Here is a 12,187-nt window from a genome sequence, read left to right as displayed (position 1 = left end):
CCTTTCTAACTTTGTTCTTTTCTGATTATGTACATACATTTCAGAGGTGCTCAATCCTTTAAAAGGGCATGGGAGGAGGGGGGCAAGCTCTGTATAGTTGCTAGTGAGAAATCCTAATCTCAAGATGGGTATAAACTGGAGGTGCCTATACATTTGAGCACTTCCTGTTTTCACTTCATGATCAAATATGTTCTTTGCAGGGCAAATAGGGGAGCACTTGAGGGAGGAAAGCAGAGATGTCTGAGAGGCTAATTGAGTGTACTAAGGAGTCCTTGGCACAGAGGAAAGGGAGTCTTCCAAAGCTATGAATAAACTCTCGGCTTGGGTCAGATTTCTTGCTGTTTCTTTTCTTTAACTACCTTTGAACTCAAATAAAAACAGCCTTAATGTCAGGTTTACCTTTCTGATGTCGTAATCTTTATGTACTATTGAAAAGCTTATACTACCAGACTAGGATTTCCTCTACTTTCTTAAACACTGGATATTACCCAGAAAAAGCATACACATTTCCAACCAATTCATCCTCAGATATTTCATCTTCCGGTACTGTTGTAATTCCAAATATAAGACAGAGCTCAATAAGTGAACAAGAACATGACAGAAGCTCTTACTCCTTGCATTTGGATTTCCAACAACAAAAATATGTATGTGTATCCTGTTTCAAATATAATTAAAGTCACTGCAAAATGGAAGTCATGATAGGGTATATAAATGGTTTTGAAAGATGCAGACTGTCAGATATATTCATTCGACATCAGAGTTCAAGTGCCTATCTCTTCAAAAAGCCACTTAAGAAAATCAATTTTTAAAATCAGTTACATTAGGAGTTTGCAAACTGACCTAATAAAGAAAAAAAATAGCACTTTATTTTAAGTCATAAGTAAATACAATTAGTCAGAACTGAGTTACTCTCTTTGAATTTGACACCGTATAGTAATTTCAAGTTTAATCCATACTATTAAGAGATGGACTGCCACTGCTTCCCCTTCCAGGGAAACCAGAGGTTAATGATTTTTGTCATATTGAGACCAAAAGCTAACAATTGCTACAGTTGGCCGTTAGTATTTTATTTGTCCTTTTGAGGTATTCAGAATAGGTGACAATAGCTTGCAGTTGAGAACATATGTAGAGAGACCCCTGTGGCTTATGGAAAAGTTGCTCCATGCTGGTTGGGTGTTTGAAAAAAAATACAACCAGAGCCCTTTTATGTTCCTCTCCTTAATGAATGCATGAATGTCAAAATGTACCAATGGCCCATTCAGGGGGCAAAGCCTAAGCAGCTCCTTCTTTAAGAACACATCCTGAGATGTAAAATACATTTGCTTAACAAATTAAAATAATGAGATAATTCAATTAGTTTCTTTAAAAGAGAGAGAAAAAGAAAAAAGGGTACATCGGGGGATTATTGTAATACAAGAACAGGTCACACAGCACAAAGGAGGAACCAACCAATTTTAAATAAGGTTAGAGTAGTAATGAAGGAATGTACATTGAATCATGGACCGCCATTGTAAAGATATTTACTTGAAACAATAAAATTGCACATCACAGATTCCCCTGTTCTGGCTCAGCCAGAGATGCACTTTGAATGGACACAAGCTAATTTGAGAAAAAGTGCAAGATCTTGAAAAAAAAAAAAAAAAAAAGTAGTTCTCTTCCTTCTCTACATGTGTTTATGGCAGGAATATTTCTGAATTTACATTGCATTGGTCAGGGGTCTCCATTATCAGTTTGCAGGTCTGAGAATTACAGCACAGTAAATCTTTCAACACCTGCAAACTCATTAAAGCTTGGATGGTAAAAGGGTTGAAGCTTTTTTGTGTTCATTTAATTTGATTTTTGTGAAGCCATCCTCACCACTGATGGCAAATTTCCTCAATTCATGTGGAATGGAGAGGGTCAGGAGAGAGAAGACAGAAACAAGGAAAAAGGATTTCAAAAAGGTAGGAGGACTTTCCTCAAGAGAAGCGAGACTTAGTTAACTGTTTAATGAGCATGTGTTGAATCCTTTCAAGAAGAATGAAAGAAAGGAAGGCAGAAAGAAAAAAAAACAAGTTTTCACCAATTTCATAGGAGGAAATGAGATTAACACTGAGACAAGTAAGAAAGAAACTGGTTTATTTGTGGCCATGCTTTTTGCTGTCTCCCTGTTTTACTCCTCTAAAGGTACCCTACAGCTAAATGAAAAACCCTTCACTCACACTCACTCGACTTCCAAATTAAAAACATTTTACAGGTTAGTAAATCTCCAGCTGAGGTGATGTAGCAAAGAACAGCTGTGAAGTAATTTTGATAATGATGAGAATAATAAGCACATGGCAAGGTTCAGGGCTTTGCTGTTGCAGCTTCAGTGCTCCTGAATAGATAAAAGTGATTAAATACTCCTGATTATCCCTGACCAATATGTAATGGATTTACAGCCCTTTCAATTAGTCAGTATTTGCTTAGGACTCATTATTTTGTCTTTGGTTAAGTAATCAGCCCAGAGACTCATGTTCTGTCTAATTCCTCTGAGCCAAGTGGGTACGGGGCACCTGACCTTTGAAATGGCCATAGCTGGGAGGCAGGAATAACCACTACTCCAGCAGAGACACTGGCTATTCCAGCTAATCCTGACCCCACAGGCCAGATCAATGCACCTTAGTTTGCTACTAATGTCCTTACATCAAAATGCTGGTTTAGAAATGTGGATCTATTGCTCCTCCCTTTAGCTGCGCTGCTAGCAGAGCAGTTCGATAGTCCCTATCATAAATAAAAGGGGTACCTTGTCCCAAAATCATTACAACATCAGCTACAGGGGAAATTTATAAAACTTTGCAGGAGAAGAGGTAGTTAATAACAGTTAGCTTTTTAAGTCTTATGAAGTAAGAAACAATTTTACAAAGAAAGGAAGAGGAAAATCAATTGATAATTTTAAGAGTTTCCGTTATTTCCCCGGTGAAGTAAACTACAAAAAGTGTTACTAGGTTTTCTGTGGAACTGTACTTTGATTTCTAAGTGAAACAATAATAGTAATCTGAACACCAACACATAAAACCATCTGTAAGCAGGAGGATAAAGATAGACCATGAAAAGTATAGCTTTTTCGTATTTTAAATCTCTCTCCCCCAAATGCGAGTATGGGCAGCATTTAAAAAAAAATGGACTTGAGGAAAAATCAGAAGGGTGTTTATTTACCTCTATTATACAACTCAAGAATTAGAAAAATCATAAGCCTGCTATATTTCTCACAAAATTAACATACAACAAATTTGCAAGCTACTGCTTTGACTACTCTGACATTCCACAGTACATGTCAGAACACAGAGCTTGGGGTTCTCTCTGCCACTGAACATGTATGAAGGTCATGTAAACAGAGGGCAACAACAAACAATCCAGAAAGCAGATCTTTATGTTTGCTAAAGCAAGAAATCCCCTTGAATAGTTCAAAGCAAAAAAAGGTTACTTTATATGTATAGGTGTTGTTCCCTGATAAGACTTTATACTCCCTCTTGTTCTCTCTCTCTCTCTCGGTATGTACATATATTTATATATATATACATATATATAGGTTTCTTTCAGATTTGTCATGATTCCAAGAGCCAAGAAAAAAAAATCTAGGGGGAAAAAAAAAAAGCAATGAGCCTTAATAATGGTCCAAAAATTATGAGGACAATTCATTTCTAATAAGGATGAACAAACATCATTAGGCACATGAACAGAAATCTATTTTGGTTTTGGGCACCACTTACTGTGAGATGCTGGAAAAGCCATGCTCTCATGATATTTGTTGCTACTTTGGGGAAAATGCCTCTTTTCTTCTGTCGCTTTTTGTCCTTGTCTGGGTCATCATCATCCCCTGTACCAGGTGAGGCTACACTGTTGTCTAAACCATCCCCTATAACAAAGAGAAAAACAAGAGAAAAATAAACAACATGTAGAAGCCAGAAAGTATTGTTAATTACCAAGATGCTGTTACAAGTTCTATTTCGATTTGATAGATCAGCACATACCGTTTCTCATTATATATGAGCACTGATACAAATATGCAAGACTTAGAAACCATGTCTTTCCAAATACGAATTTTGTCTCACACATGCATATATCATTAATTCAATTATAATCATGCACTTGACATAGTGCAATAGCTCTTTGTCAATTACAGGATTCAATGTGGGAAAACCTGCCACAAGAAAACCCATTCACTGTAAATGCATCCCTACAACCATTCTGAATACATACTATAAGTAATCAAGTTAAATGTTCTGTAGTCTATATATTCAAGGCCCTCTGCAGAGGTGGCAGTAACTGTGTCACTGTTCAGTGCACATAATACACTGTCAGATGAGCCCCTCCCCAGAAGTAGCGCCCCCAGCACACATACATACGCACGCACAAACACATACACCAACTACAACCCTGCATATAGCATTTGCATGACATGAAAACTTCTACATCTCTGCATCAGTGATTATTATCATTAAAAAAAAAAAAGATGCACATCAAGGTAGAGCTCTCACTTAATCAGAACTTTCCATCAACATCTTTCTCTTCTGTGCTTTTCCCTGGCATTAATTGTGCATTAGCAAAAATCATTTACTTTTAACAGTCATAGTTATTTTTTCTTGCCCTCCAGCAAAAATGCCTTGAAAGCCTGCCTGGAGGGCATCTAAATTATGTATCTGAAAAACTCTTCTGGCAAGGCATTGCAGGACCCCTACTTTCTTAAAATTCATACGAGCACGTCTTCCTGTTTTTGGGAAGGCATCAATCAAGAGCAGCAATATATGCCATATTCCTACATTAATATTTGAACTAATAACTTTAAAAAAAGGAAAGAAACAAGATCCGACTTGTGGCATAATCAAATGCAAAATAAATGAAGAATACTGGGACAGCACTGAGACTTTATAGATTGCTGTGTTTTCCTTACACATCATTAGCCCGGAGCCACACGAAAGAGGAAAACAGAGAAGTGGAGAGTTTATGCTCCCTGCTGGTGTTTAAGAAGCCGAGGTCCTGGAAGGACATCTGGGAATTGTGCTGAGACGGTGGTTTTTGTAATTTAAGAATAGACATTCATTAGCAGTAAATGCCATAAATCCCATGCTAAGTGAAAACCTTGTCCAAGAAAGCCTAAAACAATAAACTCTGTGCTCAATGTAGCCTGAGCTAGACGCTCCATAGCTTCCTGAGGAATGCTATAGATTCACGAACTAATTCCTACAGCCCTGTCTAGCTCCGTAGTGCTACTAAACGAAATACGTCGCAGCAACACTGAGTCCATTTGCTTTAAAATTTGCATTTCAGCTCCATCTTCCCTCCTGTGCCAGATCACCCTTCTTCCACCACCTCCCCTCTGAAAAACCCACCCTTTTGGACCAGGGAGACAGAAAAAGCCACAGCAAAGAGGTGGCAGATTAATTTTATTGACATTTCCATTTTCACTGCAATGTGATACCCTCCATCACATGGAAGAGATGACCCTCACTATTTACAGACTGACAGGCCACTTCATTACAACCACCCTGCCCCAAGGCAGAGCAGCTCCTTTCCATCTGCCCAAACACCAGAGCAAGACCCCGAAGTCACCGCTCTTTCTCATGCTTCTTTTCTTTTCTGTTTGTTTCCATTAAAGTCAGAAAAAGGAGAGTCAGATCACAGCAAACCAATCAAAGAAAGCACAGAAGCCCTATGTGCTGTAACCAAATGCTCATCTTTGTATCATGCTAGTTATTTACAAAGTGCTCCTTTTTGTTGCCCACCCCCCCAACTCCACCCCAGACCTCTCTATCACACACAAGCACACACACACGTGCACGCATACACACACACACACACTTACTTTCCACTATGCCAAGGAACTGCTGCAAGGCAAATTCTCACAAACACTAATGGCTTCTGACTGCTCCTTGGCAACCCCAGCATTTTAACCTGGGTGGATATGCTCTCCAAAATACAGACACTGGAGCTATCTCATCAGCTGTTCATGTGACACAGATGGAGAGTGGCTATTAGGAGCCAGGCAATGGGCCTTGGGGATCTGAGGTGCTGTACTGTTGCCTCAGGCAATTTTGAAAAGCAGTACCCGGAGATGGGGGGAAAAATCAGCACTGAAAGTGCAAGTTTGAAGTCAGTCAGTCTGTTTGTCTATCTGTCGTGTGGATAAAGATATCTTTGTCTCTGAATGTAAAAGCTATGTGTGTATGCATAGGATGCATGTAGCTATAAAACTTGCTTTCTGCTCCATTCTTTCTTGCCATAGAAGCACTTGCTCACTCTACAGACAGACAAATTCCTCTTTCTCCTTACATATACACTCTCTTCTTTGTGAGCATCCTCAGCAGGAGTCACCTACATCAGTGTTTAGACCTTTTGGAGAGGTTGTTAATATCCTAGTTTTAAAAGCTAATAGCAGCCCAGGAGATGAAAGTTCAGCTAAAGCTTCCATTGCCTTCCTAGCTTAATCAGCAGTTAAAGTGGTAAGAGACAGGGCTTCCTTAATCTGCTCCATAACCTCATGAAAGGAAATTCAAATATCGTACCTCCAAATTACCTCAACAGATGAATACACATTGCAAGATTTTTTGCTCCTGGTGAACAACAGGCCCAATCCTGTGAAGCTGTATTGTCATATCTTTAATAGCACTACAACTGCTGACATTACTGGCTATTTCTTGTTGTGAGATATCATACAAGTAGCCCTTAACAGATGCTTCCAAGATGGAATGATTTAATTTTCATATATGGAGGGCCTGATCCTAATTTGCCTTATCCAAATAAAACAGGAATTACTTTAAATGAAGAAAAAAAATATCTACAGTGGAATAAAATTGGAAGATATGAAAGTCACACTATTGCACACTGGATTAAGCATGTTTTAATTGCTACATGAATGAATCCAATTTTAAATCATTTTAAACATTGTTACAAGTGGATCTGCTTCTATATACTGTTCACATCTTGGTTTGGACAGTACCTTGCAAGAAGAGCAGAGTCAGGTCCAAATTTGCATGGAAATAGCAATTATATGAGCATAGTTAACCCAATTTTGCAGCAGGGAAATAAAGTCTAGATTTTGGCCCACTGGCCTTCTCTTTCACTCCACAGCAAAAAATATGGAGGGTGACCTTCTTCTGCTTTGCACACCATTCATTTATTCTTATGCAAAGAGTACAAGTGATTGCAAAATCTTATCTTTAGTTTAGGAAAGTGGAAAATTTTTAAGTGGCACTCTCTTTATGGATGTGTCAATGACTACACAGGAGTCAAGTCAGGAGAGACTCAGGCACATTACCCAACTTGTTTCAGATCGTATCAGTGGTGTATAATAGTCTCAGCAACCTCTGTGAAAGGCGGAGAGAGTATCACAGAATCACAGTCATAGGGGTTGGAAGGGACCCTTGGAGATCATCGAGTCCAACTCCTCTGCTAAAGCAGGTTTCCTACAGTAGGTCACACAGGTAGGTGTCCAAGTATACCAGAAACGTTGCAAGGTGACACACATGGGGTTTCCTACAAACATTCTCTTCCAGGGGAAGGGCTTGTGGAGGAGGCTAGAGATGCAAAGCTTCTTCACAAAGCACGAAGTTAGGCTTCCACACTAGCTCTGTGTACAGACACTTTTAGCATGTACTGAGGACTTCTTCAAACAGGATAGATCATTTTGCTTTGAAAGCAAAGCAAACTACTATTTATTTAAAACATACTGTATAAGTAGAGGAGGGTTTCCATCACGCTGTAATTTCAAATTCAGCTTGCTGCAAACTGCCTTCCTTGAGCAGACAACTTGTTGATTCCAATATTCACAGAGCTAAGAATACTTTGGGAAACAGAGTCTAGTCCTACAGAAGACCGATCCTCAGTCAGTATGAACTCAATCTTGGTCCTTGTTTGTGTTCTTCACAGAGCAAGGACCCAGTGAGACAAGAAGTTAGAACTGCTTAGAAGATGCTCATCAAGTCTTTCAATCATCTTTTCATCATTTGCTAACACAATAGACAAGAGGTTATCTATCTAAGCAAAAAGGAGAACTGAAAAGGATACCCTAGTGACGCGAAAGCACAGAAGTCTGGTAACAACCCCAATTCAAACTCCAGAAATAGTTTCTGTTACCATCATAACAAGCAGAGCAGCAAGAACAGCGATTTCTAGAAAAATACACTTCACAACTCAGTATTTGAGTTTCTTCATCAGAGTTCCTTTATGGCTTTATGGTTTGTCATGCTAAAGGAAAAGTGAGAAGGGACATCGAACAAGGACAAAAAAAGGCACTAAACCATTTCACTAAAAATAGTGCAACAATATGAAAGCCATATTAAAGGACTCTGAAAAGGAAAGTTGCACTGTGCTGACTTTAAGTAAACTACTCCATAATAGTTTTGCCTAGTATTTTGATGGATTAGAATATGTAGGTATTACTGCAAAACAAAGGGGAGATTCTGCATACATCCTTATATTCAGAACTTGCAATTATTTGTACATATAATGTGTCCATCTGGAGACATAAGTATTCCAAACTAGTATTAACAAAGATGTTCAGGTTATTACTAAGATCAACATCATCACAAGAGAAAAATCTTTTAAAAAAATTTGATTAATTACCACTATCAAAAAAACTGGAAATAGAGAACTATTTGAATATGTTTTGAAGATGTGACAGTCTGCACTGTGGGGAGGGGTAACAGAGTGAGAAGTTCAGCTCCAGAATCAAAGAACCATCAGGAGGACTCCTTACCTCCATTCCACTCTGTTAAAATCATCAGGCTTTTAACCTTACAGCTTCAGCAGGTCATAGCTCTTTGTATAGGTTGTTAGTTGTGTTGCATTTTTTTTTCTCCTCATCTGAATGACCATTGTTCACGATAGTTGACTTAGTCTCTCACACCCCCCAGAAGCAACATTTTTCAATTGCATCTTACTGTCAAGGGAAACTGAGTCAGGCTAGATTATAAATGGCAAATCCAGGACTTAAAAAGACACAAACAGTCCAAGCAAGCACCCCAGATTAGAGATGTGCCATCATACCAGTACTCTGGCAGTAGAGCAGAGCTGGTTACTGAATGGCTCGACTGCAGGTGGGACAGAGCCATTGGAAGCTGTTTAGGCATACCAATTTGACCTGCGTGCTCAGCTACTGCTCGTCCCATCAAGGAATGGGGTGTCCTCAGGTAAGCTGCTGTAGCCAGCCCCCTGCAATCCCTCCCCTCTGCTTGTCTGAGACACCAGACACATGTCTGATGGTGCTCTGTCAGATGAAGTTTTTAGGGAGCATCTCGGAGAGTAAGAAATGTTGGATGCTATTGCACTGAAAGCAACAGGAAGACTTCGTACACATGGCACCATCATTTATCTTACTACAGATGTTATTCTTTAGCCCTTCCAGCAGCTGGGAGGAAATAAAGGGCAGCTCTTCTCTCTGCTGTTCTTTTGGAAGATCCTGAATACAAAGCCATACAAAACCTTTGGGCTAACAACATAAAGATGTTCTTATACAAATTTCACACAATCCAGGCATTCGTGACAACTATAAATTCAAACAGAAAGGAAAAAAAGAACTTAGGCTGCTATTAGACTGCTTACCTACAAAGCAGTTCTGCTTGATCTAACCATATTTTAGCATAGCTTCTCAGTCAGGGAAAAGTCTCCATTACCATCTGGAAATATGTGCTAAAGCCTTAACGAGTTGCATGGTATCTGGTATCTAACATGTACTTAAAGCAAGAGACAGAAAAAAAACCTGTTCATTTTCTGTGTCTGGAGAAGCACCTTTCTATGTTAATCAATTTATCCCATTTTCAAATAGGCATTTACAAATATTTAATTGTTTACTTGAGTAGCAATGACGTACCAGATACATTATTTTATATTGGTACATGCAGTAAAATAGGTGACTCAAATCTTTAGAAATTATTTGCAGAACAGTAATGTTTCACATTTCCCCATCTATTACTTTCCTGTCCAAGAACTAAGAGAAAAGACTGGCTTTTTGTGCCCTTAGTTGTCAATGTCTAAAGCTCATGCTTATTTGTGAAGTGAATTGAGAATTCTCACCGCTTATATCTGAAAGCCAACATATTGTTCTAGCTTTTTTACAGAGAAAACTAACAAATGTTGGTTTAAATTTTAAGCCCTTTTATATAGCCAGTGGGTTTGTGTTTTGTGCATTGTAATTCAACATTTTTTCACATCAGGTGAAAAAAGTGTTCCAAGGCAGACAAGGGGAACGGCGAAGCAACCTGCTAATTACTGATCTCTCTTACGTTCCTGCTGTGCTAAACTGTCCGGACATGTTGAAGTGAAATTTTTCTGCGATTTCCAAGTGACTAGTTCATGGCCCACTGCCGTGGAGTGCAGGAGAAGGGATGAAATGCTTTAGTTTACATGCAACATTTACTAACTGTGTGGGTTTTCCGACATTAAAGAGGGGACAGTGACCCTGCCACCTTTTTCACACTCAAAAGAGCACTGAAAAAACAGTCTTCATAGGCTTACCTCAGGCTTCCCTGGCCCTTAACACCCTCCCCCCAGGGTAGGAGCAGAAAGAGAAAAAAGAAGGGATTTTATGCTCCTTTCTCTTCAACTTTTCAGGCGGTATAAGCAGCATTTAGCAAATTCAGCCTCCAAATGGCTCCAAATGCTCTGAGCTGCAGGGGCTCATCCTTTGTTAGCCTCCCTCTATTTACACAGGATTTACGCAGGCTCTCCACTGAAGAGACCACATGTTTCTGACAGAAAGCACTTCCATTCACACTGCATCAGGCAACAGGATTGTAACCGCTGCAGCTTCACGCTGACCTGAGATTAGGGATTTCAGCAACATTGAGATGGTAACAATCTGCTAACTAACGAAAATTATCCATGGAGAACTCTGCTGCTTTCGCCAGTTTAAACTGCGTGGCCAGATAGATTAGGTTACTTGAAAGAACAATTAAGAACTAGCTACTGTCGGGAATATGCATGTCCATCTACAAATAACATATGCACACACACACATAAATATCAGAAGAAAAAAAATCAGACTGCAGCTTGGATTAAAACAATTTCACCCACTGGCTGAAGACATAAAGTGTAAAAACAGACAGATGGACACATATGTAAATGTGGCTGCATTTGTTTCTGTAGAGCTGGCAAGTTAGTAAGAACAGTATAGTTTAATAATTTATTTTCCACGCTATTTTCACACTGGTTAACTGGGCAGTGGCAACATCCACGTGGAACATCAGGAACAGAATAGCTCCTACAGCCTGGCTGCCACGGGGGCAAACAAATGGAGCCAGAAGACCTTCCCTGAACCTAACTACAGGGGCTCAGTTCTGGCACCTGACGTCAGTCCGAGGATCTTGTAAATTTCTTTATTTTCTGTACTCAGTTTGGACAGTCAGGATTTAAGCACTGAGATTTTTTCCAGGTTCATTATTTTTTCAGGGTTTTTCAAAATGAAATACACACGCACAACACAGCACACCAAACACTGCTGGCTGGAGCTTGTGTTTTTGCTCAACAGCCTTTAGTGGAATAAAAGAAAATTAGATGGTAACATGGGGCCGGAAAGGACCACACCAATCCAGTTTTTGATGAGGTTCATTTTGCTATTTTAATTCAGCGAATTATTTTACTTCTGCAGCAAAGGAAAAAACAATTTACTTTAGCAACAGTAACTCATACATGCATCCGATAAGCACATAAAAAGTACATGGTATATTCTGTAGTTCTCCATAGTATATCATAATAAAGCTCTTCTGGGCACTCAATGATTCATTTTTAGTGATCTCCCAAAAGCCCTTATCCACAGTTAACACTCAGATTTTATTAAGGAAGAAAGCAGGGACAAATGTCCACTTAAGTCCCAGCTCTCAAATTCAACTCTGCTTGCACTGCAGTACCTAAAAGCTAAAGCTTTTTTAATGTTCAATTCACTCCCCTGTGTGGCATTTCTGCTAACACAGAGTTCACAATCTTTCAGCCCCAAACACAGAAGGCTGCTATCTTCAAGTCATCCAAGGAATGTGCCAGATACTATCATCTGCCCTGCAATACAAAGAACCAGAAAGAGGCAGAGACCAAAAGGAGACCGTACTGATCAGGTTACTGAAGTCCAGAAAGTCTTTCCCAGCATGGTAAATGTTAAGCTCTGCACCAGCAAATGTTACAATTAAGATCCTTGTAGTTGGAGAAAATGCTAGTTTGAGAAGCCAAAAGTACAGCC

The 12,187-nt window shown here is 39.3% G+C and overlaps 1 protein-coding gene across 9 annotated transcripts in view; it reads right to left on the bottom strand.

Annotated features, from left to right (window-relative positions):
- Nucleotides 1-12,187, bottom strand: part of MEIS2 (Meis homeobox 2) — a 170,842-nt gene that overhangs the window by 115,887 nt on the left and 42,768 nt on the right. For all 9 annotated transcript variants that reach the window (XM_021403248.1, XM_021403251.1, XM_021403252.1 and 6 more), the window contains exon 8: nucleotides 3,732-3,877. In XM_021403248.1, the coding sequence (XP_021258923.1) occupies nucleotides 3,732-3,877 (146 nt within the window). The remainder of the gene's footprint in view (nucleotides 1-3,731; nucleotides 3,878-12,187) is intronic.

The sequence above is a fragment of the Numida meleagris genome, chromosome 6 (assembly GCF_002078875.1).
Source record: "Numida meleagris isolate 19003 breed g44 Domestic line chromosome 6, NumMel1.0, whole genome shotgun sequence".
Taxonomy (NCBI): domain Eukaryota; kingdom Metazoa; phylum Chordata; class Aves; order Galliformes; family Numididae; genus Numida; species Numida meleagris.
The sequence above is the reverse complement of the archived record's forward strand: the minus strand, read 5'-3'. Positions and strand labels throughout refer to the sequence as shown.